The 27,152-nt window shown below is 40.0% G+C and overlaps 2 protein-coding genes across 2 annotated transcripts; one reads left to right on the forward strand and one right to left on the reverse strand.

The window, feature by feature from the left end:
- The first annotated feature begins 431 nt into the window (after positions 1-431).
- On the forward strand, positions 432-14,947 carry spag5 (sperm associated antigen 5). The gene is made up of 25 exons (XM_085409709.1): positions 432-572; positions 1,388-1,459; positions 1,549-1,677; positions 1,769-4,053; positions 4,170-4,362; positions 4,567-4,683; positions 4,857-4,949; positions 5,106-5,240; positions 6,000-6,119; positions 6,218-6,310; positions 7,441-7,575; positions 7,673-7,766; positions 7,866-8,013; positions 8,180-8,230; positions 8,397-8,571; positions 8,708-8,841; positions 9,243-9,411; positions 11,011-11,116; positions 12,562-12,808; positions 13,012-13,144; positions 13,286-13,366; positions 13,456-13,605; positions 13,895-13,969; positions 14,110-14,190; positions 14,288-14,947. The coding sequence occupies exons 2-25, from the start codon at positions 1,421-1,423 to the stop codon at positions 14,357-14,359; spliced, it is 5,055 nt and encodes a 1,684-aa protein (XP_085265835.1). The 5' UTR covers positions 432-572; positions 1,388-1,420; the 3' UTR covers positions 14,360-14,947.
- A 133-nt stretch (positions 14,948-15,080) lies between these two features.
- On the reverse strand, positions 15,081-18,293 carry foxe1 (forkhead box E1). The gene has a single exon (XM_085409711.1). It carries the CDS (start codon positions 17,088-17,090, stop codon positions 15,984-15,986), a length of 1,107 nt encoding a protein of 368 aa, XP_085265837.1. The 5' UTR covers positions 17,091-18,293; the 3' UTR covers positions 15,081-15,983.
- Between the last annotated feature and the right edge of the window lie 8,859 nt (positions 18,294-27,152).

The raw sequence follows: 27,152 nt of genomic DNA on the forward strand, positions 1-27,152 counted from the left end.
AGAACTGAAATATTGTTTGGGTGGATGGCTGGTTTGGTAGACACCAAAGCTAAACAAAACTGTGTCATTGTCCAGACTCATGGAGCATACGTATCACTCTCTGCTCCTACACTTGTTTCCCAAAAAAGGGTGATTTATGGGTCATTTTTCCATGTAACTACATGGCTTCCAGCTTGTAAAGCAATATATAAGAAGGCAGTGGAAATAACTGAAGAGTCAGATATTTTTTTATGCAGACACGAAGTTTTAATAAAACGCTGACATAAAACAAAACAATACAAAAAACAAATATACTTAAGAGCCAACATAAAAGTGTAAATTTTCTGTCAGTAACAGGAACATGCTGTAGCAATTACATTATTTTCCCGAAGGAGGCAGCAGTGAGTAAAGGTACAGATCTCAACCATCTAGTGCTTCTCTCAACCAACGAAGAAGAGAAATGGACCAATAACAGCGCTGCTATTCGTGTTTTTGAATCAAACGCGGTGGATGGTAGTTCAATACAAGATTTGTTTACCCTGTCCTCGTCTCTGTTAAAACGCTGGTTGACGTTAGCTGGTAAAATTTAAAAGGTAAAATACTTTTACATGATTTAAGGGCGTTTGCCTCGGACAGCTAAGCTATTAATTAAGTGCCTTTGTTAGAAGTAACTAGAGTGAGTGCAATTTACGGTTAGCTATCGACTGGTACCGGTCTCTTAAACTGTAGTTTACGCCCTTGCAATATTCACTCTTTGCAACACTTTCTGTGAATTTTAGAATTCTGTGAATTCTCACATTGATTTTCGAAGTTATTAAATTAATGCTTGAAATGGCCTATTCTTGTCAACTAGGCCAATACGTAACGCCATGTCAGTATGTGAGCTTCTCAGCTAGTTTGACACGACAAGCAGATCTCTGTGCAGGATTTTAAAGAACATTCTCACATTGTCTATCGTAAAACAACAGTTAAACTCTGCAACATGGTTGTTTGCTGTAATCGTCTTTCCTTTTGTTTCTGCCCCGGAAGAAACCTTCATAACAAGAAGACAACATCCACACAAGGGGTCATGATGGGGCTAATTTGAACTTAACAGACTCTCTCTGCACAAACGAAATGTTTAAAAAGTTCCGACTAACTTGTCTTATACAAACTGTTGAAGTCTCGTGATCGTGATTAAATTCCGGAAAGTTTTTGCAGTCAAGGAGAACTGGGGTTTGTCTTTCGTAACTTGCCTTGAAATCACATAATTCTTTAGTATGAGGAGCAAGACCCTGTTTTAGCACTCGCATGGAAAACCAACTATTTTAATGCGGAGCTATTGGTTTTACAGCCAAATAGATTAATCCGCATTTAAATCAAACTGGTAAAATATGAAATCTTTTGTCTTCCTGATTTTGTCCTCCAGTTGTAAACGTAGTTTTCTGAGAACTTCAGAGTAATGGCTTCCAGGAGTTCAAGTTCCACAGGGGAAGGCTTGGTAAGACTTTTGTATTCTGTTGTGCATACTGTACAGTGTTATCTCTGAGCATATTAGTTAATGGATAATTCAACCTTTGTTGATGTTAGCTCTCCAGCCGATCCAGCGAGCGTACCCCTCTGAGAAGTCTGGACAATGAGATTCTGCACTTGTCGACTCCCTCATCAAAGTTCAGATCAAAATCACAGATCAGTAGTGATGCTGGCAAAATGACAATGGTGGGTATACACTAATACTTACAAATATAATTTGTCTTTTTTTCTCTTTTTGTGGTGCTGTTTTTTAACCGCTACTTATTTTCATTAATAGGGTGATCTTCCACTGAGTGAACAAGAACCCCAGCTGTACTCTTCTCCATCCACCAAAATGATACAAACAAATCTTCCAAAAACCGATACAACAACTACTCAGATTGTTTGTGGACTTTCAGATATAACATTTAAATCCTTCACTTGTGCTGGTGGTGAAGTTGAGATATTAGGCTCTTTACTGCATGCAGAGGAGAGTATTATTTTATCTACGGACCAGGGTACATCTAACACTGAATCTGAAGATGGCATCATCTCTGACAGTGTGGTAATGGAGTCATGCTCTGATCACATCGAACATCCCTATCATGTTCTTGAGAAGAGTGACACTTACTCTGTTAACATCAGCGCAGCACTTCCCTGTGAAACTGACAGCACTACACCGGCTTCTTGTGATCTGGATAACAAACAAGCCACAGAAGAATCAACAGCTTTTCAGAGTGACTGCAGTGGAAAGGCAGATCTCACTTGGAAATCCTTCCTTCGTGATGGAGGTGAGGTGGAAGTTTCAGATGCCACCAGATTACACAACGAAACCATTCCTCTGCCCAAGGAAGAGCTTGGTGCTCCTCTAGAGTATGACAGTATAAATTTGACCAACTGCTTCGGTGACTTTGACCAGCAGTGTCAAGAGGACCATGCTGATCATCCATACTGTAGCCATGATGGTGGTGTTGATCCTGTCATTAAGGCTTTATCTGAGACAACACGTGGTTCAGAAAAACGTGCTAATGGACTGTCCTTTAAATCACTGGACTGCACTGGAGGAGAGATTGAAATTCCAAGAGAAGAGTCCGTTGTTCTACCAGCCGACCATACTGTTAGCAGCAGTGAGACACATGGCTATGCCATAGATTCAACTGAAATAGCTGGTGACTGTGATTTACAAAATGATAATACAGTTGGTCACTTTGATCATCCATACTGTAATGTTCAGACTCATTCATCAGCTCCATGTGACAGCCTTTTGACTACCCAGGAAGCATTGGCAGACAGCACTGAGGATGTAATGGTCAGACACTACAGTGGTAGCCCAGTGGTATCTGATAGCCAGGCTGGGAGCCAAGGTGGTGTCACAGCTGATTGTTGTATTCCAGCTGAAGATGAAAAATTAGATGAGGCCCAATTTCCCAAGAAGAAGACATCCCTTCTGCATGAGGACCAGATTGTAATCTGTCCCCTCAGTGAAAACTATCTGTTCACTTCCATCACACATGATTATTGTCAAGATGCCTTTGAAGATGCTAACAGCCAACAGAACAATGGTGAAGCTGTGGTAGCTACTGACCCATCAGCTGTTAGCAGATCTCTGGTGGCTAATGGATCTTTAAAAGCTTTGGATACTGAAACTGTAAAATGCAAAGGGCAAGAAATGCTTAACTGTACCGTGAATCCTGCTGACAGTGCATTGTCTCTCGTGGTTCAGACTACTCAGATTTCTGACTGCAGTCAACTTGCAGGTTCAGCAGAGAGCCCTTCAGCTGTGGAAGTGCAACAGCAAGACCAAGAGGAGCATGTCTCTGAAGTGAACTCCACCAGAGGACCCGCTGAATCCAGTGGGGAAAAAGACAGTGCCATTGGCTCATCTGGAAATGCACCTGCTCTTTGTAACTCTGCAGAAAAATCTCATGCAGAGAACCTTACTGATGTACTGAAAGCGCTGTCGGAGTGTCCCTCGGTTACCTCAGCTTTGGGGTTGGGAATGTTTAGTCCCGTTAGGAGAGCTTCTCTGTCTTTTTTAAAGACTTTTGGGGATCCTGCTCAAGGCAAGTTTGCAGCTGATGACTCTGCTATTGAGGGTGAGAAAACCTTGTTTGCTCCTCTTAATGCTGACCGTGCTGGGTTGTGGGCGGAGCAACTGGAAAGCCCAATGCCTCATCCTCTGTTAAACTCCACCGCCCTGGGTCAGAATCCTGGTCTGAGCCCACTATGGGAGCCAGTTAAGGATTTGGGACAGAAAGTCTCTGCAGAGCCTCAGACTGAAGCTGAGAAACCACTGCTGAATTTCCCACTGATTTCCGATGGTCCGTTTCAGCAGCAGCTTCGACAAATGGCAGAGTTCCTCATGATGGCGTCTGGAAAGATGGGCCCTGCTGCTGTCTCTGCTCCTGCTCCACCTCCTGCCCCTCCAGCCAAAGCTGCTCCTGTAAAGTCTCACAGTGTCTGTGTGGGCAGTAGTCCTGTGAAACTGGTTGACCACAGCCTCAATACTTCTGGCCTGTTTGAGAGGAAGAGGGAATTCTCTGTGGCTGATTCCTGCACTATGACTGACCTGCTCCTCTGGAAGTAAGTGCCCATTGTAAATTGGCCATTTATTCAACAGTTGTGAGTATAGATGAAGCTAAATCTGCTTTTAGTATTTTCTTTGTTTGCCTCTCAGTATTCTTTCATTGGTTTTCCAGTTTACCTCCAGGCAGCTTGGAGTCCCTCCCAAGACAGGAGCTGGAACAGAGGTTAATGTCTAGCATGACGATGGTTGAGGCCCTGGTGCAACAGCTGACTGCAGCGAGGGCACAAGGACGTCCGCTTGCAGGCCCTGCTCCTTCAGACCTCCGGGAGAAACTCGTGCAGACAGACCACACCGAACTCAGTCAGGTATCTGTTGACATCTACATTTTGTTTAAAGGGGACCTGTTATGCTCATTTTCTACTCTATATTTAGATTTTTGGACTCTATTAGAGTAGTTTCGCATATGTCACAGCTTAAAATATTCCTCAAACGGAAGCTTTCAACTCTGATCTCATTATATAACAAAGGATTACTGCTTAAGTAGTCAGTTGTTTATATTTTATATCTAGACCACAATGTATAGAGACCTGTATGTGGAAGCTTTGAGTCGGATTGGGGAGTTGGAGCTTGATGGGAGTTCTCTACAAAACGTTATCCAGAGTCTGCAAGACATGAAGATCACCATGGTAAGTCACAAACAACCACACAGCTCATGTTGTTTAAACTGGGATATAATGCTCAAACACATCTCACTGGCTTTTTTTTTTGTGTGTGTGTGTGTGTGTGTGTGTGTGTGTGTGTATTGAGACAGTCAATATTTTCTTTACTAAGAGTAAAGTGTGTGTATTTGTCCCAACAGACTTCTGTCAGAAGTGACACAGACGCTGCTCTCTCTAACATGAATGAAATTGGTGACATAGTCAGAGAGGACCATCAAAGGCTCATTTCACATGTACGTACAGCATGTTACCTCATTCTGTCTCATACAAGTTAAACAGTATGCTTGTTTTTGTAATTATTCATCAGTTATTTATGGCTTAAGGTGTTAGTGTAACATGATTATGTGCTACAACTGAGTTGAGGTATATTTTTCTCATGTTGTTTTTAGTATGGGCACATGAAGTCTCTACTTGAGAAATCAAAGGACATACAGAGCAGAATGATGCAGAAGGTCAAAGAAGCTCTTCATCAGAGAAATGACATGAGGACTCAAATGGAAGAAGCCTTCACAGCAAAGGAGGCAGTAAGTCCTTTTGGGGTGTTTTAGTTGTTTAGTCTAAATGTAGAGGAACGGCAACCTCCTGAGGAGAAGGGTGTACTATGAAGCACGTTCAATACAGCCAGCCGTTCTTTGCGTTAGCTGGCTTGACAAAACCTAAAACCCCAGTGAGAGATGAAGCTGGTTCTCAGCTTTCTTTGTTAATCCAGGCTTCCTGCTTCAGGCTCTGTTCACAATCACATTAAAGGGAGCATTTATCTGCCTTTCTTCTTCTGCATAAGTCTATTGAGAATGTCTGATTGGAGCAGGTTGTGCTCAGAGCATTGGGTAATGGAGATCTATAAACGTTATTGAAAAATATATTAGTAAAATGGACATTAGTGTGAAAAATAAGATAACAGAGTAATGCTGCCGAGAATCATTAATGTGATAAATTTGTTAAATTGTGTTTATGTTACTGCTCAGTGCTGCTGTTTATTTCAATTTAAGCAAAAAGTAGCAGTTAAAGCATACTAGAATCAGTTCAAAGGTTGCGTTTCCAGGTAATGTGTTTAGCATAAGTTACTGTGGTGATCTAGCCAGGTTAAAAAGAGAGCCATCTTTGTGACACAAAAAACCTCTCTGTCTGTTAAACATAGCTCACTGTGTAAACACCTCTGCTTTAGCTGACCAACAGTTTTTCTGGAGCATATAAAAATATCTGCAGAAGTTATGCTGGCTGTGTGTTTAAGAGGATTATTTGTTCCAGGGGTATTAAATGTGTGTGTGGTTGTGTGTTGTCAGGCTTTCAGTGCGATGGAACAGCTGAGGACACACTGTGCCACAGAAATTTCACTTCTGGAGAAGAGTGTGGGGTCTCAGCAAGAGCTGCTGGCCACCCTAAACCAGAGCTATCCAGAACTGGTACAGATTACAAGCCAAAAAATAAACAGCTCAATAATTGTATTTAAAGTAATATGTGAGTGTCATTTCTTTGTTTCTTTTTGTCTTTACTAATGCAGGTTGTGTTAAACAAGGCTTATAATGCAACCCTGGACTCTGCTTCAGATCTTTTGTCTGAAACCATGGATGAACAGTCCGCTTTGATGAAAGAGGTACGCTCATACTAAAAACCTTGAACTATGACAGTCAATGAACATGTATCACAGCAGTTTCTATATGATGGCAAAGAAACAAAGAACCAGTGTTTTGGTTCCAGTTCTTATGTTCTCATTTTTAGTTTAATCTGAGTGACATTGATAGCAGCACAGTGGCTCCGGTTGAATGGTGTTTACTGCTGTTGTAGTTTGTGGGTTTCTAAAAACACGAGGCTTTGGTGTAAAATCCACCACATGAGCATCCTGTACATAATAGTGCTGTTTAAAGGTACAGTCAGTCATTTTTTGGTTGAGGATATTCTCAGTACTCATAAGTATACATTGAAGTGTATAATTATGTCTTCCTACAAATTGATACGCTCTCGTAAAACTGGAAATAAAATACATAGGAGCATGTGCTGGTTTGTGGAAGCCCCTGTGTTGCCTGGCCATGTTGAATACAGTGGCCGAGATGGACATCAGCTAATCATGTTTTATGTATGCGGCTGCAGACCGGCTGCATACGTAGCATGCCAAAGACTCAGACAAGCTCCATATCGGTTTGTTGCCGTTCGTGTCTTGTGCCATGGAGGCAAGTTGCATTTTCTGTCTGCACCTTCAGACTCAAGATATAAAAGATCACACCTATGTTTTATCATCTGAGAAGTGGTTTCCTTCACTAAAGGAGTGAAAATGTGAACGAAAGAGACTGTGACCGGCCTCTGGATAAAACAAGAGTAGATTAAAGGAATTGCAGAAAGGGAGATTATGAAGGTGACACAGAAGTCACTGGGGTTCTGCTCAATATTTTTTCTTTTTATGTTTATTTTATAAACATGTATATCCTATAGTGGCCACTGTAGCTACGATTATGCACTTGAATTAGGTGGTGTAAGAAAACAGAATTCAGTTGGCTGTAATCTACTGCCATCTAGTGGTGAGATTATTATTATTATTATTATTATTAATAATATTATCATCTTCTTGCAGTGTACCTTTTTCTAAAATTCGGTTTGAAATTCCATTTAATGTGTTCTAATGTTGTTTAGTTGAAACTTTAGGTGCTTTAATACAGCCTTCACTATTAGAGCATTTACTGCTCTGTTAAAATGTGATAATGCGTTGATGCTAATGCCATCTGTTTATAGCTCTTCATGGTCAGGAGCCTTCTGCACAAAACTGCTCCCATGCTCCTGAAGCTGAACGAGAAAGCTGCCGCTGCTTTGAGAGAGAGAGATGAGCACATGTCTGCAAGAGACCAAGCTGTTGAAGAGCGAGAGCAGGTAAGGCATCTGTTATATTCAGGATATTTACAGCCTTGTACCTGTAGTCAACATGTCTGATTAAAATTATTCATATGCTTAAAAAAAACCTCATCAGATTGAAGCAGAACTGAATGAAACTCATTCGAATTTCCAAGCTGCCAGGGAGCAGATTGGAGATTTAAATCTGCAGGTGACAATTCTGACATCAGGTAAAAACTGAAATAACTCTCTGGCTATTTCGCTCCCTCTTTTTCAAAATGCTTTCTTTCTTGACAACTTTTTTTTTTTTTTTAAATAAATAAATCCAGAGATGTGTGTACTGCGAGAGAAGTTGACTGAAAAAGAAGAAGAGACGGGTCAGCTAGAGAGGAAGGTGACGGAGCTGTCTGCTACAGTTTCCTCCACGCTGGCATCCTACACTTTCTTGGAGCAGGCCCTGGCTGCTGAGACTACAAAGTATGATGCTCCTTATTGATGAAAGAAATCCAGCATAGAAATTTAAAAATGGAAGTGAACACTGGGTTGGTGGTTACTTGTTAACAGGGTAAACTTTGAAAGGCAAAAAAAAGCCCTGAATTGCAGCATGTGCTTTAAAATAGGCCTTATTTTGTTTTTATTCAAGGTTGCAGGAGTCGTGGAAAGACAAACAAGAGGCTAAAGATCGAGCAAATGAGTAAGTGTTGGTTAATAGTAAAGGATAAAAAAAAAAAAATTGAAGAAAGAAGAAAAATGTAACCAGTGGTTACATTTTTACTATAATTTTACATAAATGTTGCAGTATATATCCGAATACTGCTGTGTTGTTTTTTGTTTTTTTTTTTCTTTTTGACCTTGTCCAGCTTGGAGGCATCACTGGGTCAGTCGGAGCAGCGGGTGTGCGAGTTGAGTCGGGCTCTGGCTCAGAGTGAGGAGCAGCTCAGTCAGCTGCAGTCCCTCTCACAGTCTCAGAGTCGGCAGATCCAGCAGCTCCAGGATGTCTGTACACAGCTCAGTGGTGTGCGGGAAATGAACGAGGTGAGCATTAGAGAGGGTATCTGTCTCATTTAACACCAGAGAAGCATGAGGCGTTTGGTTATTACAGGAATAATATGCGACTTAACCTTGAGGGGAGGATGTTAGGTTTAATTTTCCTGCTGTCTGTGTGCATCAGTTCCTACAGATGGAGAACGAGTTGGCGAGGGAGCAGATGGCAGAAAGTGAGCGTATGCTAAGGGAAAACCTGCAGAGCCTTCGGGAGAGGAACATCCAGTGTGAGGACCTGAAGAAAGAAGTTTGTCAACTTAAGTAAGTATAAATAAGCCATTGAGGGTGATGTGCTTGAAAAGCCCAAACTGAGCCTGAAAAAACTTTCGGATTAAATAGAACAAAATTGTCTGTCTGTGCTCAGTTTCTTAGATCAGGGATGTCAAACTCATTTTACATCGAGGGCTACATACAGCCCACTTTTCTAGTTCTTAACTATGATGGGGTAGTATGAATGGCTGTGGGGGCAGGTCTATATCAACAGGAAAAACTGTAAAATGTTCAAGGATTAATACTCACATACATATTTTCTGGACTGGAGTCTTTTGCCTTATGGCCTTATGTTTGTAATAATAAATCTTAGTGCAAATTGTTCTCATGATGTTTAACATTTTGTTGGCACACTGAATGATAACTTGCCTCTGTGTGTTTGTGTGATGGAGGCTTGAGAACGGGAATTTGCAGGAAGAACTTAAAGCCACAAGGTCCAGAGCCAGGACAGCAAACCTGGAGCTTGAAGAGAAGATGGCTCAGGCGGTCACAGAAATCACTTTGCTGCATCACACACTGAGGGGACTGACCAACAAGCTCCATGAAGAACTTGATGAAAAGGTAAAACAATATCAGAACTAGGCCCGGGTTTTGTCACTGATTCCTACAACCGATTCAATTCTGATTCACAAGGTTTGATTCCATTCAGTTAGATTTTGACTTGGTCAGAAATATTATCATCCAAGATCATTTATCTTGGGTATGTACTGTCGAAAGAACCCTCTAAATTCAATACATACTTTTTGGAAGTTAAGAACAGAATCTAAAGCAGTTACAATATTGCACTTTTTATTTAACCTGTTGAGCCCCAGGAGCTTTTCTGAGGTTTCTGCTTGAAAATGACACGCCCAAAGCGACTTGACTGATTCTCTGGAATTATAAACTCAGTGTAAACTTTCTAGGTATAAAAATAAAGCTGACACTTAATCAGAGGTGTAAGCACCACAGCAGATGCCATCGTGTCAAAGTTACTGAGGATAAAACAGAAAATATGAAGGAGTTTTTCTAAGCCTGGTCTGTTATAGCAGATAAATCCCTTGAAAATATTCTGCAGTAGATCGAGAACTGAAGAAAACCATGAAACAGCATATCAACATTACCTGATGCTGCTGAAGTGACGCAGAGCAAAGTTTCAGACGCTTTATTAGAGGCATAGTTAAGCGTTTGAAATTTGGCATAATTTGTAAAAGTTGAAATTTCTTCAGTATTGAACAGCAGAAATTAGAGTTTCTTGTCAGTTATTTTTTTGGAGGGGAAAAACAAACAACAAAAACGAGAGGCAGACAACACTGTCCACAACAGGAGACCGGTGCGTAATATGCAAGGGAATAAAGTAGAAAATAAACACTTTTGATTGGAAACTGGTCTCGAGCACAGAGAGAGAGAGAGAGCGATTTTTCTTTTTCTTTTTTTTAATTTTATTTTTTTTATTTTTTTTAAATCGTGGTGGAAGCAAAACAGTTGTACGTGAAGTGTAGTTTTGATCTTTTGGTGCTGGTTCAGTGAATTTTGGTCAGTTTCAGAATCTGAGTTGCCGGCTTTTAGCTTTTATATCCTTTTGCGGAGCCTGTTTTTCTTGGTCTTTAATCTTTTGCTGTTTTAGTTGTTTGGATGTGGATGGAGCTCATTGAATATCAGTATTTGTTACAGGCTTCTTTCCCCTTTCTGTTTGCTTTGTACAGCCCATTAAAAGCATAGTTACAATTTATCCTTTGTATTTTTTATATTGTCTATTTTATTACTTAATGTTCTATGTTTTATTTTAATGTTCTGTTTTATTTTAACCTTCGTGTACAGTGCTTTGTGACTGCCTGTCTAAACTTACTAGTTTTGGTAATGGTGAAATGATGCAGCTGGAAGCTCAATTTCACAGATGTTAGTTTAATTGGGCCCTGATATGGACTCCACTGTATGTGCAGATGATCTGCGACAAGTAATGCAAATGCATAGAGTATGCAAAGCTTAATTTTGAAATTAAATTAAAAGAATGCGTCGTTGTGGCTGTGAGCTCTTGACATTTGCAGTTGTAATTTGGACATCAGAAGCAACTGTTTACAGCATTTATAAATCATGTTGTAACATCATTTACTATTGAACTTATGCTATAGATGCAGTACTGCATGTCTTTTCCCACTTGGATTTAAATGTCTTACTTTTCAGAAACCACAGATGTGTGAAGAGTCTCAGTCAGTCCACAGCGTGGAGCGTTGTCCCTCAACTGCTGAGAGAGAGGAAGAGGTCAAAACAGACACTCCTGCTGAAACAGGTACTGTTGTTCACCCCATGTGTGTCAGTTCACTCATAAGTAAGATGCTAGTTTTTCTTTTTCTCTTTTAAATTGATTATTAAAAAAATATAACGTGTCAGCATTTGTTTTTCATCCTAAACACAACAGGAGGCACTGTGATTCTGATCACATCACTCACTCAAACACAGAGTTGAAGCTGGAAAACATGGTCGAGCTGGTTGAATTTAGTCACTTATAGAATCTCATTTTAGTAGCAACAAGCTCCATCAGATGTTATTGTAACTGCTAATGAAGCTTCCACTCTTTCAGTTGATCAGGTTACTACATCTCACCTGGGTTAAGGTCAGGACTCTGAGCCAATACCTGAACTGTCAGACCCCGGTGTTGCACCCGGGCTGATCCCTCCTGGTGGTGTGTGATGGCATGTTTCCTCCAGACTTGTCATTTCATTTGTCCACATAACATCGTCCCATAGTGACCTGTCTTTTTGGATAACAGCACATTCCTTTGCTGTATCTTCCTTAAAGTCGACACATGAGATTTCATGCATATGCTCCTACTTTTGGGGTTTTCTTTAGCCTTACAAGTTGCCATGGGGATCTTTGCATCCACTTGTGGAGTGATGAGCACCTTTTCTAGCTTGTAACGCTTCATCTACGGTGCTGCGACTCCTCATTAAGAAGAACAGGCTTTCTCAGTAACCAGACTTTACATAGTCGTGTTAGTGAGTCACCTCCTGCAAATCACAATGCACAAACACTTGACTTCTATGAAAGTTGTTAGCACGGAGGTTCACTTTCTTTTTTAGGCCTATGAATAATCACTGTGTGTTTTCACATGGAAAGTACAGCTGTTTGTTTATACAGATTACGCTGTCTGTAGTTTGATGAAGATCAAACTATTCAAATTTCAAATTCAAAAAGTTTTTAGTTCACTTGTAATGTGGTCCAGCGTAATTATGTTGTTAAGCCAGCTGCAAGCAAGTCTCTTTAAATAGTCACGCTGAGATTCCCTCAGAGAGCAGTGTGATTTGAATGTCTCAAACATGATTTGAATACGTGCTCAGCATGTCGTATGTGTCTCCTTTATGAAAAGGAGGTATTAATTTCATTGTTTGAAGGCTTAGTGGTGCGTTACCAAAAAACAAAAGAACTGGGTCTTTTTTTTTTTTTTTTTTTTTCTCAAGGAGGCATCAATAATATGATTGCATAATATAAAAATTCTTTCTTCAATGGTCCTTTTCTTACCAACTTTTCTATATGAGCTACACATGCACTTCAATTCATCCTGTTTTTCCCTTGGATAAAGGAGGTAGTGGGCAACGTTTTTCTTATAGGAATCATTTTCAGGTGGGAATATATCTGCACAGCCACCAGGGACTGTAATAAAAAATGGAACAGATAATAAAAGTCTAAAATGTAATTATAATAATAAGAAACAACTAAGTTTTACTTTCTCTTCAGTCCCTTCAGACACTCTCGAGCCACAGCGTGAAGCTTTGTTCAGCGAGATGAGCGCCTTCACCCGCATCGCAGCCATCACTCCTAAAAAGAATATGAGCACAGTCGAGATTCAACCAGAGGAAGAGGAGCAAAGCCACCTGGCGGAGCTGCTTACTGGCCTGGGCAGCACCGTCACCGAGCTCGTCAGCACTCTGAAGCTGGTGCAGCAGCGCAGAGACGCTCAGCTGGAGGAGCTGCATGGCCAAATGTAAGCTGTAATGTAAAATTATTATTTTTTTAATTATTATTTTATTTTATTTCATTTTATTTATTTATTTTTAAAAACAAAGTGAAATAAATGATTTTTTCGAAAGTTGTTGTTTTGTACATTAACATCAAATGTAATCCAATTATCTTGTTGCTTTTTTCTTTTTAAACCCCCCCCAACTGTTATCTGATGTGTTATTCCAGCTGTGGCCTGCAGGTGGAGCAGCGTGCTGCAAAGAACGGACATGAAGCTGAGGTTTTTGAGCTCAAGCATCAACTCAGCCGTCTGAGTCAGCTGGTCGAGAAGGCAAATCAGGCTCTGCAGCAGAAAACTCAGGTAAGGATGACTTTTGCTGGACATCTTTTGTCCTCTATTCATCTGTGATAAGAAAGATCAGGATGGGTGCGGAGGACGGCTGACCGATGGAAGAGAAAAACTCTGAAGTTTCTTTTTTTTTTTTTTTTTTTTTTTTTTCAGGATGAGAAAATGCTGGCTAAGTTGATAGTTGAAGTGCAAGACACACAGGAAATCCTAAATAAACAGAAGACTGACAATAATGTAAGGCACCAAAATAATACTGCCGGTGTTTCTAAGCTACTACGTATTCTTGTAGTTATTGTTTAAATGCAAATGAACGTTTTCTCCAGGAATTGAGAAGGGAAATCACTGAGCTTCGTCGCGCTCTCCAGCAGTCGAAGGTGGAGTCTGAATTCCTTCGGGATGAATTGAGGAAAGCTGGCGGCCAGTCGACTAAACCGGAACATTTCATGGAAGAGAACATCAAGTCATTGAAAGAGGTATGATTTATCAGAAGCATTATTTATTACGTATTTCCATAGTTTTCAAGTTTTAAAATTGACCGAGTTTGGATTTATTTATTTATTTTAAACTCATGTTTTCTTGTTAGATCAGTTTTATGGTTTTATTATGTTACTTAAGTTGTACAGCACTTTGGTCAACAGCAGCTGTTTTTAAATGTGCTTATAAGTAAACTTGACTTTTCAGCCTGTTGTTGAGGAAACACTGCAGCTTAAAGGGACCCCCCCCCCCCTCCTCTTTTCTCATAAACTTCCATTTGATCCCCAGGTGGAGAGACTGAAGGCCAGTCTTCAGGAAGCCGAGCAGGCCAAAGTAAAAATTCTTGAAAGGGCAAAGAGACATGTAAGTCCTGACCGTACCCGGCATCAATCACGTTCCTGACTACATATCAGCATTCACACAGTATTTATTGACTTAGAGGAACATTAGATGGTCTTCTTGCCAGCCATGTGAGCGTTCATGAGGATGTTCATCTCTTACAGCAAATCATCTATCAGAGCAACCAGCAGAAAAGTGAGAACGAGCTTCAGATATTAAACAACATGATCAACAGAGTTCGGGAGGTGAGAAATGTTTCATACCATGGAACATATTCTGTAAACCGCAGCGTCTGTTTGGATGTTTGCCATAATGTGCTGCTTTTTCCTTTTTGCCTCACAGACCTTGCTGTCGTTGCCGGCAGTTGTGAAGAACTGTGAACAGCTCCGGCAGCTCGTTGAATACATTGGCTGATGTGTTTATTTCCCTCGTGTGTGTTTATTCATGTTTTAGCTTGTCTGCCTTCTAAATGTTTGTATTTTTGAGAATAAAATAATTATTTGAGAATAAAATAATGCTGATATTAACCATATCTTTTATGGACACTGAACACACATGCTGAACATGTAAATGTTTTTTTTTTCTCTTATAGCATCTTGGGTCTAGTGATAGTTCTTTGGTGTACAAAGATTTGCAGTTTTAAAAGAGAGAATCTTGCTTTTTCACTTAACATCAAAAGTTGAAAAAGATGGAGCCCCATGTCTCATTCATATTAAACTACAGTGCGAGTGGGTGTAAATGCCACGTTACTGCCACGTCTTCTGCTTTTTAAGGAGGTGTGTGCCATCATCCCAGGTGCAACAAAGTAAGCGGCAGAGTTGAAATAAAGTGGTATTCCATTTTTTGTTGTTTTTACAAGGCCATGAAAAAAACTTTTCTATTTATTCCAAGGGTTTTCACAGCATGAAGCGGTAAAAGAAAACTTTTTAAACTGGAGATAAAAGCAAGCTGCATCAATCACCAAAGGTTTCCTTTTGTTTTCTTATTAAAAAAAAAAAATCAGTTGTCTTAGCTCTAATTGTTTTCTTTGTGTCTCATCTCGTCCGATTTGCAGGGTTTGTGTGGAAGAGGTTTCTGGTATTATGTGGTCTTAACGCAAAGGCATGAAGCATCGAGTGGCAAGTCTATTCATTTTCTTGATTAGTGGATTTGCATGTGGCCCAGTGCTGCACTGGTGTCTCGACATGCGGCTGAGACCGGTCACGGTTACTGGTGTGGCTCCAGACGGCACTTCAAACCGGCTGAGCTGACCCAGAAAGCATTAGAAGCACAAAAGAAAGAGGGTTGGACTTATTTTTGTGTGTGTGTGTTCCTGCTTTAATTTTGTCTGGACCTTTTGGCCCTCGTTACTTTATAAGACTTAAAATTAGAATTCACTTATAGCTGATACAAATATAACTCATATGGTGTAAATTTCTTCTTTCACAACTCCTTCAACTGCAATCACTCATCACAAATTTAAAATCTTTTATTCTTATAGAACAAAGGTGCTTTATCATTGTTTATTTCCAAGAACAGTAAACTAAAAATGCATATTTACTTGGCAACAAAATACAAGCTGATATTTTTTTTTCACACAAGCCACTTTGCTGCAAAGCCTATGACCACGAAACACAATAATTTATACAAACAATTCATTTAAACTCAACGGAAGTGTAAAATATTCAACTGGCACATTCCAGTTTTAACAAAAAAAAAAAAATATCAGCACACAAAATTATATGTATGTTACAGTCACATACTTGCTGTTAAAAAGGCCTAGACATTAAAACAAAACAGCTTAATGGATATCTAAAGTAAGTTATTATCAGCAGTGAAAATGGTTTCTACAATTATTCAGAAAATCACAGTGGTGTTAAGAGAGGTCAGTCTGCTCAGTTTTGTCCTTGATAAACATCACGAACAAAGATAAAGCAGTTGGATTTTGTGCACAGAAATGTCTGGCTCATTTGGTGCCGTCACGAGTCTCTGTTTAAAAAAAAAAAACCTAACAAAAAATAAAAGGTAGTGAGAAGCTGGGCTTTACATTCTCAGTAGCTTAGATAGCAGAAACAAAACGGTCCATATTCCCCGGGTAGGTGGGGTGTCTGAGGTATCCCCCAGTGTTTCCAATAGGACCTGCAGCGCTGTTATACTGGGAGAAAGACCCCAGCTGCACTGGGGAGACCCTGCCGTAATGATCCACTGTTTCTGCAGGGCCGTGAGCTGAGGGGTGGATCCGTCCTCCTGCAGCGTACCCCATGCCCTGGGTGTGACCCTGTCTGTACGAGCCCTGGTGTGCATGTTGGTGCGAATGGCTGTTTTGTCCAGAGTAGGTGAACGCCGGATGTGTAGAGGAGCGGGGTGGCACAGATCCCCCGCACGGTTGACTCTGGAAACCCGGAGCTCCCAAGCTGCAGGGACTGGATCCATTCGGAAGCCCTTCGGGACTGAAGCTCCGGCTTTGCTGCTGCATCACCTCTGGTCCTTGACCTGCCAGCATGCTGGCTGGAGTCGGGTGTCCTATGATGTTGTTGATGCTGAACATGCGGGTCTGACTGTGCCCAAACCCCGGAGGCGACGAAGAGGGATAGTAGGCAGAGGGCAGCTGCTGTCCATATGTGGGACTGAGTGTCATGTTGGGATAGACTGAGTTGGTGTACGCAGCTGGTCTGGTAATCTGAACGGGGGTTAAAACTGGTGTTTCATGCACATATGAAGTGTATGTGCTCAGGTCGCAGCGCTTAAACCTCTTCCTGCGTCTCAGAAAGCTGCCACTCTCAAACATGTCCTCAGCGTTTGGGTCCAGTGCCCAGTAGTTGCCTTTCCCAGGTCGTCCTGGCTCTCGAGGGATCTTGATAAAACAATCATTCAGAGTCAGATTATGGCGGATGGAGTTTTGCCATTTCTTCGAATTGTCTCTGTAGAAGGGGAAGCGCTCTGTGATGAATTTGTAGATACCCCCCAGTGTTAGTTTGCGGTCAGGGGAGTTGGCAATAGCCATGGAGATGAGGGCAATATAGCTGTATGGTGGTTTCCCGCGCTGGAGAGGTCTCTTCCTCCTCCGACCCCGCGGCTGCTCCTCTGTCTGCGGTGGAGGATTGGAGGCAAGCAAGGTGGTATCTGCTGGAGAGTCTTTCTCTACTTTGACCACTGGCATTGTCATGGACAGTTCAAAAGAAAGAGATAGATTACTTACTGGAAAAGCTGCACGGCAGAAGTAGTGGCACAGCTTTGACGTTGTTCCCTCTGTCAGAGAAAGCAAATTAGTAGGCAGTACCCTGACAGTGCAAATCAAAACAGGAGATCTGTCTGATATGCAGTCCTGCTCCAAGTTTGCATTCGATTGTAAATGCTCAGGGTCCTGGGTCCAAACAGTTCAGCAGTTCTTCAAAAGCAGTGGAAGTAACGGCTCTTCTGTGAAGTCCTCTTTCGTTAAATGCGGGTCTTTACTCAGTTTATTCCCGTAAAGTGTAGTCGGTTTAAGGTGAAGAGTTGAAGTGCCAATTGTTGTGCTTAAGGTGTGTGTGCGAATGAGTCACTTAGCTTTACCTGAAGAGTGTATTACCTGCAGAGACAACCTGAAGGGCCACGCCCCCTTAAACATCACATGCTCTAACATACCTAACTTCTCTACTGCTCTATTGTTCCCCTCTGTCAAAGTCTGCATACTTTGTGGAGTGAATTCTGATTTCATTTTATTATTTTTGTTTTCAAATACATATTATTTTAAATTTGGTGAGCTATCCTGAAATGGCAGGAAAAAAAATCTGCTGCACAAAATATTTATACTTTAAATGACATTGTTTCAAATATTTTAACTAATATCATTACAACTATTAAAAAACAGTAACATGAGTGTATCAATATACATTACTCACAGTTATCTTGTTGTTGTTCTATAATTGGCCTGTATTTATTTTCAGTAACCAAAACTGTCAAAACAGATATTTTTTCCTCTTTATATTCAAAGTTTACTTTAAAGCCGACCTCAGTTTATTTTAAAAAGTCCAAAATGGTCCATGTTGTTTTGATGTTTAACACTAAAAGACCTCTTTAGTGGTAACTTAACCTATGAGTTGTTTTTCTATCTTGCTTCCTTGTTTGTTTTGTGCCAGTGGTTGGCCGTGCCAGCTGTGTTAAGAGATGTAAATGTTGTCCAGACAAAGGCCCTCTTGTGATTTCAGCATGCAAAATATAAGCTATCATCATAAAGCCTGGGCACAACCCGAGAGACGGGAATAACCAACTCTTTACATAGAGATCGTTCACTGAAATTGGTAGCAATACTTGGAATAGTTTTAAAGCCACCTTTATAAAGTCGTTTGTTTCCCTACGTTTCTGTGGTGCACAAACTGTCATGTGTTGATTGACATGAATATTGTGAAAAATAAATTTCATTGTCATCAAAGGGTGGAGAGTATTCTGCTACTGCTGGTATGAACTCTGGGGACTCCCTGGGTTAGGGTTCACCAGCTTAATCTCTTAAACAAACTGAAAGGAAAACACAGCACACTCCCTTGCATAAAGCTAGGCAGGGTTAACATGTGTCAGTCTGAGCAAGGAGAGAGAGAGCGCAAACAGCCCGATGAAAAGTTTAGGCCTGTGGGGAGGGCCGCAGATGTGCTGTCCTGGTCTGCAGCTGCAGCACCCTGTTATATGAGGAGGTGGGTGTGGCATGTCACGATATGAGGTACTTTTTAAAGTTTTTTAGATTAACATGAGAATCTACTCTATGTGTAGCGCCTTGAAAAAGCATTTGCCCCGTTTCTGATTTCTTTCTTTCCTGTTTTAAATGCAGATTTGTCACACTTAGATATTTCAGGCCATCAAACAAATTGTGTTATTAGACAAAGAAAACCAGTCACTGCAAAATGCAGTTTTTAAATGATGATTTTATTTGAGGGGAAAAAACTATGCAAACCTACTTAGCCCTGTGTTTTTGCCCCAATTGTTAAATCATGAATTAACTGTGATTAGCCACATTTTTATTTTGGAAAGTAGAGTTCAGTTTCAGCAGCCGCACTCGGGCCTGATTACTGCCGGTCCTGTTGAGTCAAGCAATCACTTAAATGGAACCTGCCTCACAAAGGGAAATATCTTGAAAACAATCAGCCCACAATCAAAAGAAACTCAAATACATATGAGAATTGAACCATTGAGTCACTTAATCTATCGGTCTGGAAAGGGTTAAACAAGCCATTTCTAAGGCTTTGGACTCCAAAGAACCACGGTGATAGACACAGTGGTGAACCTTCCTAGGAGTCGGCCTACAAAATTTACTCTAAGAGCGCATTGAGACTGGGCAAAAATGGCTTTCATTGGAGTTCCAAGAAGAAAACCACTGCTGGCCGAAAGCAACACGATAAGTCGTCTCACATTTGCCGAAAAACATCTTGATGATCCCTGAGACTTATGTAAAATGTTCTGTGGAAAGCTGAGACAAAAGCTGAACTTTGAGTCCTGTTACATCTGTATAAAACTAACATAGCATTTAATAAAAAGAACATCATACTAACAGTAAAACATGGTGGTGGTAGTGTGATGGTCTGGGGCTGTTTTGCTGATTGAGGACCACTTTAGGTCCCTACCAGAAAATCCTGAAGGAGAATGTCCGGCCATCAGTTTGTGCAATGAAGCTCAAGAACACCCGGCTTATGCAGCACGACAATGATCCAAAACACATGAGCAAGTCTACCTCTGAATGACTCAAAAAAACAACAAAAGATAAAATAAAATGAAGGCCAAGTAAGTCTAGACTTAAATCCTATTGACCAGTTAATACTTTTTCACACTGGGCAGAGTAGGTTTGGAAAGCTGTTTCCATTAATGAATGAAATCATCATTTAAAAAGTGTGTTTTGTATTTACTCAAGGTATCTTTGTCTGATATTAACATTTATTTTATGATCTGAAACAATTAGGTGCAACATGTGCAGAAAAAACTGAGAACTACAGTACCTGTAGTGTACCTGTTAAGTGCTGCTTCAATGTCACTTTGACTTTGCTGTCAAACTTGCTTTCCCACCTGAATTACACATGTAATTAAATGTAATTGCTCAGGTATTTGGTGCCAAAACTTTTAAAGAGGAAGGGTAAACTCAGTTTTATAATACCAAGGAATTTAGTATAAAATTTTCCACGCACAATCAAAACATTGTTGTTGTTTTGTGGATGATTAGTTGAATTTATCGGCATAGCACTGTTCAATAAATACAATGTTCTTTATAATAGTTATATATTAAGACTAATAGGTTAAGCTAGGTATTTTTTTTATAATTTATCTCATCAATATGATACATGCAACATGTTTTTGATAGTTAGTCAGCTAAACTCAGATTATATTCCTATAGTGAACAGTGACAACTGTATGTAGCGATCAATTAGCTTTAATTCAAATAAATAAATACATTTCCAAGCTCCAGACTGTGAGTAGTATTGTGTGTTGAAGGTGTTTTTTTTATTAGTCAAAGCTACATGATGATCCTGTTGATCAAAGGGGACCATAAGAGGCATCCTGAGTATATTTGTTCAGTATAGTACAGTATACTTTTTATCTGGTCTTTATCATTGTTCATTTACTATGTTCATGTAAATACAAATGGATTTAGATATGCACCGGCTGCTTTGTTAGGTACAGTGGTTCAGCTGTCTGCTAACACATTCTGAAAATCAGAATGACAAAAAAGATGATTTAGGTAACTTTGAGGGATGGTTGTTAGTGCCAGATGGTCTGGCCTGAGTATTTCAGAAACTGGTGGTCTGCTGGGATTTTCCCACACATCAGCGGTTTACAGAGAATGGTCTGAAAACGGAGAAAATATCCAATGAGGAACAGTTTTCTGGGTAACAAAGCCAACAGTAACTTAAGTAACCACTAGTTACAATCAAGGCAGTCAAGAAGAGCATCTCTCTGTGCTACAGCAGCAGAAGACCACTCCTGTAAGCTGAGAACAGGAAACCGAGGCTATAATTTTACCAAATGAGCTCAATAAATATAAAAGCAGATTAAAAAAAGGTTTCCTGGTCTGATGAGTCTTATTCCTGCTGCAACGTATGAATGGTGCGGTCAGAATTTGGCATAACAATCATGAAAGCATGGATCCATCCTGCCTTATATAAAAGGTTCAGGCTGCTGCTGGTGATGCACTGGTGTGGGGTATATCTTCGTGGCACACTTTAGACCCCTTAATACCAAGTGAGCATCATTTAAACACTTCAGCTATCCTGGGGTATTTTTAAGATGCCAGAAAGCTCAGATCATCTTAGTCACAATGGCCTAATATGATGATTATGATGACGAGTAAAAGTAAAAAAAAAAAGTGTTGCAATGATTTCCGTACCAATGATAAATAACTTTTTTTTAAACGACACTGTAACTGCAGGGAACAACGAAATAAGTCATGCATTCCTATCCAAAGAACCAGTATGCTGTGTTTGATTGATGGTTTTTCCATGTGACAGATTTGATGGAGGTGCAATGTAATGTGCAGAAGACCTCACCCTTTACCTAAGACACGTTTTTATGCTTGACGGTCATGAACAATTAGAGGTGAGTAAGTTCTCAGGTATCCGTTGTTGCTGGAGCTCAGGATCATAGTTCCCATAGTTTGCCGATGCATCTTGATTTGGCTCTCATACAGCATTTACTGTTCAATATTTGTTCATGAGCCTTTTATCTCGGTGTTTGTGCTGGTGGATTAATATACTGCTGAAAACTTACACCACTGTCAATATTTGTGTTCAAGAACGTTTCTGACATATTTATGCGCTTCAGTGTCTTAAATTACTTTGCCAACGCAACAAGGTTTCGCTTTTTTCAAAAACAGTACTTTGGTTAAAAATATATTCCAATCTTTAAGAAAATATTTTTATAGTTTATTTCACTTTAAAACTGCAAAACTGTCCAATTATCCCCTCACTCTGCACTTCCCCTGAGCTCTGCAGGGCATTTTGCAACAGTCTCCTGCAGCTTCTGCTGCAAACAGAGCCCCTAATCCCCTGTGAAGTGTACTTAGGGTTGGCATCACTGAGTAACCCTTAGAGCCTCTTGTCCACAGCTAAGGGCCCTGGAGCCATGCGCCAATGCTGCTGTGAGAGGCCTCGACCTGTCCATCACAGCGCAGAGTAAAGACGCAAATGGCAGCTGGTGGCTGCGACAGCTGCACGCGAGAGCAGAGCTGCAGCCAAGGCAAATGAACATCTCTTCAATTTGTGTCTCCCCTATACTTCTCGCTGTGCCTGTGAGAAACGGCTCTATCCAAACAAAGACAAACAAATTAGACATTTGAATTTGAACACTTGACTTTAACCATTGAGTGGCTGTATACAGGTGGCTTTCTACATTCATACAGGAACAGAGAACAGGATAAGGAATAATGGAAAACTTTAACAGGTGATGTGGTAGGAGGTGAATATAGTATATATATATTTTTAATTAAAAAGATAATTGTTTTCATTAAAAACGCAAATAAAGCTACTTTTAGGTTTAAAAAAATGTTCTGGTTTGTTACCTTATTTAATTTTTTGTATTAAAATGTATGATATTTAGTATTAGTATGTGTGAAACTACCGAATTTGCAGATCCTTTTTAAAAGATCGCTTCCTTTAATCCTCTAAAGTCAACAGACATGCCGGCACATCCAAATCACATGACTGATTTAGGATGACCTAGGAGCACGATGCAACCTCGCAGAGTCTCCGTTTCAACTTGTGCCAAAAGTGCAGATAAAATATATACCAGTTTTTAATTCTAACAGTGCAGTTATGTGAATGCTATTGACAGTTTGATGTATATAAGTCCTACACCACAAAACTAGATTATGGGCAACAACAATATAATCATGCTTATGTGGTCTATGTTGTGGAAAAATCTTATTGTAAATAACACAGAAGCTTTTTAGATATTTTATGATGTTTAATGATAAAATAAATACGTACAAAAACAAAAATGTTCTGAATCACATTTAGTTTCTTATTTTAGCTCATCTCAGGAGATATTTGTGATCCATGTATTTGTTTTGGTTTGATATTGCAAGGCTCTATTTGACAGCACCGGTTGGTGATGCTCTCCTAAAAGTGTGTGGTAGGATTAGGGTTTAGCACATACGATGACTTTGACCTCAGGCGTATTGTGAGACTATCTTTTAGGCACTAATGGGAAGTGACCTGCATTCTTCGTGAGTTGTGCACCATTTAAGTCTTCTTGGGAAACATAATAATATTGTGGTCGTTAAATAATTTAAAAATATTTAAGAATATATTAAGTATATTAAAATATACTAAACACATCCCCATAAGACTCGTTGAGAAAGATTATATAAGTTATTTAAAATGTTTCTTGTTAGATTAAGCTTTTTATTTGTCTTTTACAGCTGTGTGTGTGCGGTGTGTGTGTGGCGTGCGTGTTCTGAATTATTCAGGTCACTGTTGAGAAATTGAAAGCAACTTGTTTGCATTAGCAGCAGCAGGGGCTTGGTGGGGATGCAAAGTCCTGACGGTTGACTTGCTCCAAACTCGGGCCAGTTTACATAACTGAAGCACTGCACTGGCAGGGGTACCTGCCGTTAAATCACTGTGTGAGAGTGTAAGTATGTTTGTGCGTGGCTGTCAAAAACATACTCAAAAACATACTCAAGCATTCATAGACACTCAACATTGTAAGAAAAGGTGCATTGTTACTCATAAATGAAACTGTGGACTTTTGTTGTAGAAGAGAAGATCTTTGATTGCTCTTTTTCTTTTTTTTGGTCCTTTCTCCCTCCCCTCACCCCTAGTACGGGGGTTCAATCTTCAGCTGAAGGTTCCTTCCTGTTAAAAGGGAGTTTTTCCTTCCCACTGTTGCCAAGTGCTTACTCATATTGGGGGATGGTCTGATTGTTGGGGTTTTCTTTGTATCATTGTAGGGTCCTTACTTTACAATGTCAAGTGCCTTGGGGTGAGTGTTTTGGTGCTATATAAATAAAGATGTAAGACGCTTCATCAGTTTCACAGACCTGTGGCAAATACATGATATTTTATCTTTTGGTTGTCACATGACTACAATTTCAAGTCCTCAAAGTTAAAGTATCTTCTGTAACTCACAGAAACTGCTTGGTAAATGGTGCCAGGATGGGAGGCGCTAACCATCCCAAAACATTTATGCTATGAATTGTAGCGAGGAGTAGAGTTGCACACACTACTCCTGAAAATGAATCCCAATGCATGACAGCACATAAGAGAGCAAAACAAAATAGAGTAACAATAATGTATTTAGTTTACATTTAAAAATGATTTGAAGATCTAATTGCAGAAATCCTGATAATCAGCTTATTTCAGGTTGTTGCTGATTAAATGTGCGGCAGTGATAAATTCCTGTAACATCTGTGCTGTCAGGCCTTGCCTTCTTCTGCCCCTCTCACCTGTAACACTTCGAAAAGCTTCCAGGACCATTTAAAATGTGCTCTGTTGTCCTTATCTAAATGTTCTGATTGTCTCCTTTTTGTAAAACTCTGTCTTTATATCTTTTATTTCAACAATTATTTGTAAAACAGCTACCTGATCATATGCAGAATGATTTGTTTCAGTCAGCTTTCAGAGTTCATCACAGTACAGAAGCAGCATTAGCGAAGGTTACAAAGGATCTTCTTATGGGCTCTGACAGTGGAGTCCTCTCTGTGCTTCCCTGGTAGACCTCAGTGCAACATTTGATATCACTGATCATAGTATTTTATTACAGAGACAAATTAAATGTACTCCCTGCAGTGGCTTGATCCATATCTATCTAATTGACTCCAGTTTATTCATATAAATTGGGAGTTCCACAGGGTTCTGTGCTAGGACCAGTTCTGTTTATATTATACATGCTTCCCTTAGGCATAGCAAACATTTTCACTGATATACAGATACTAATCAACTTCATCTATCCATGAAGCGAGATAACATACACCATAACATACACAAAATAACATACATCTTCAGTTGATCCAAAATGCTGTAGCAAGAGTACTGATAGGGACTTTCTAGAGAGAGCATATTTCTCCTATTTTGGCTTCCCTTCACTGGCTCCCTGTTAAATCCAGAATTGAATTTAAAATCCTTCTCATCACATGCAACGTCTTGAATAATCAGGCCCCATCTTATCTTAAAGACCTCATAGTACCATCTTACTCCAATAGAGAACTTCACTCTCAGACTGCTGGTTTACTTCTGCTTCAGTTTGGACTCAGGAGACAGACGCTCTCTCTACTTTTTAGATTAGGCTTAAAACTTACCTGCTTGATAAAGTGATAAATGTCATGTAAATTCTCTGACTTTAATTCTGCCTCATTTGAACATATTACAGCTTGCAAACCTAGAGTTCAGGGGCAAAATTAATTTCTACATGACATTAAACGACGCTGTGTTTATCTGTGTTACCAGATATTGGCAATGGCTTGCCAGTAGATTGATAGACCAGATCATCCACAAATCAGAAAGGTTATTTGACCCTGGCTACGCCATTCCACATGTAAAGTGTCCTTGGTTTAAAATGCTGAAATCCAAACTGCACCACATATATCATGCGTGTATGTATATATCTGATAAGAATAAACAGTGCTCTGTGAATATGGCTTTAGTGCAAAGTGCTTTGGGCGGTCAGTAAGTGCTATATAAATATGGGGTTATTAGAGTGTTTGTTCATCTTTCTTAAGTTTTCACCTTCCTAACCCTGCCTGTAATGCTCAGACCCAAGCCTCATCAAGATGGTCCTCTAAAAAAAGGCCACACATATGGCAAAATAATTCCCTTAAACAGAGTTGTTCAAATACAGTTCATTGATCAGTTTAACTGTTAGTTCAGTAAATAATGTCTGCAACACACAGGAAAAAGATAAATGTTTGGACAGATTTTAGGAAGAAAAGGTTGCACGTTTTGCTCTTTTTCTTTGGAAAAATAAGAAATGTTAAGGAATACGAACCTCATCCTTCAAACAAAACTCACATTGGTGTTTCACAACTCTTTGCTGAGGCATCCAGGTGGACTAGTGGTTGTTTCCTGAAGCCAGCCTGTCCCTGGTTTGACTCCAGAAAGGTAGCTGCAACACGTGACATTCCTACTCGCTTCTCTTTGTGTATCTTTCTAGAGTCAAATAGGTCATGAAAACAATAGAAAGGTATGTCACTAATAGAGCACAAGAAGTGTTAGATTACTAACACTAAGAAGTGTTAGATCTTCGATTATAGTTGAAAAAAAAAATCCAATCAATCTTCATACACAAAAGAACAAGTTGTAATCATTTCAGCCTCAAAAGCCATGCAAACGCATTCCCTTCAGTGTAAAGCAATGCTCATTACTGCTGCAAGATGACTGGAGTGACCTCACTCAGAGAAAAGGTTCTGACAGATAAACACTTCCAACACAAAATTAAGAATAAGCCACTAATTTGCTAACTGTTTATTTATATGTTTGTTGTATTAGAATCACCTTTTTTTTTTCCACTCTTCATCAGTCAGTTATGGATCAGGTTTTTCGTTTATATGACTCAGACTCTCTGACTCACCTCTTACCTGATACAGTATCTCACTCCTTCACTATAACAGTGTGCACAATTAAAGTCATGCCTGGTTGCAAATGTCAGTGCATCTATGTCAGTTGGGCTCTGTTAGGATCTGCGTGTCAACACCTCATAGATGTCTCAGCCTGCACACAGCCCAGGCAGCCGCACATGAGCATTTTTACCCATGCCTGCACCTGAAAGAAACCTCCATTGCACAATAGGATTGCACGTTAGGCTGGTTATAGAAGTTGAGCGCCGTCCTTATTTTGTTCTACTTCATTAACGTGGATTCATTTTTCTGCGTGTGTGTCTGCTGCCTGACACCGAGGCAGAGAAGAAGCGCAAAAAAAGAGCGATCGAGAGCTCTGTTGTTGCCACAACAGTTTTGTGGCTTTGCTAAAGTATTTCCCATGAAGTAAGGCTTTTGCTGTCTTGTCTCTTGAGTTATGCGGTACATCTCACTCTGTGTGTTTGCAAAGAATGGCACGCAATGCAACCTACAAAGAAATGCCACATGAAAATCAGCTTATTTTAAGCTTCATTTAAAAGGACCGGTTTTTGTAATAAAATATGATATTTTGCTGAGAGTTTGAAAAGGATAATGCTCACATCATTAGGGTACATACAGAACTACTGCCTCTAGTATTGGTTGGATTAGCCTAACAACTGTGATATCACCCTTTGAAGCCTCAGAGCCATCTACATCTTTTTC

This window comes from Rhamphochromis longiceps, linkage group LG6 (assembly GCF_057381845.1).
Source record: "Rhamphochromis longiceps isolate RC_006_pf linkage group LG6, R_longiceps_female_GT1.1, whole genome shotgun sequence".
In the NCBI taxonomy this organism is placed as follows: Eukaryota; Metazoa; Chordata; class Actinopteri; order Cichliformes; family Cichlidae; genus Rhamphochromis; species Rhamphochromis longiceps.

What these genes read in the sequence shown, in the direction of transcription:
- foxe1 (XM_085409711.1), bottom strand. Translation starts at nt 17,090, where the DNA reads ATGACAATGCCAGTGGTCAAAGTAGAGAAAGACTCTCCAGCAGATACC.
- spag5 (XM_085409709.1), top strand. Translation starts at nt 1,421, where the DNA reads ATGGCTTCCAGGAGTTCAAGTTCCACAGGGGAAGGCTTG. An exon ending in AAGACATGAAGATCACCATG is followed by an intron (nt 4,684 to 4,856) that starts GTAAGTCACAAA and finishes TTGTCCCAACAG; the next exon opens with ACTTCTGTCAGAAGTGACAC. An exon ending in TGATCAACAGAGTTCGGGAG is followed by an intron (nt 14,191 to 14,287) that starts GTGAGAAATGTT and finishes TTTGCCTCACAG; the next exon opens with ACCTTGCTGTCGTTGCCGGC.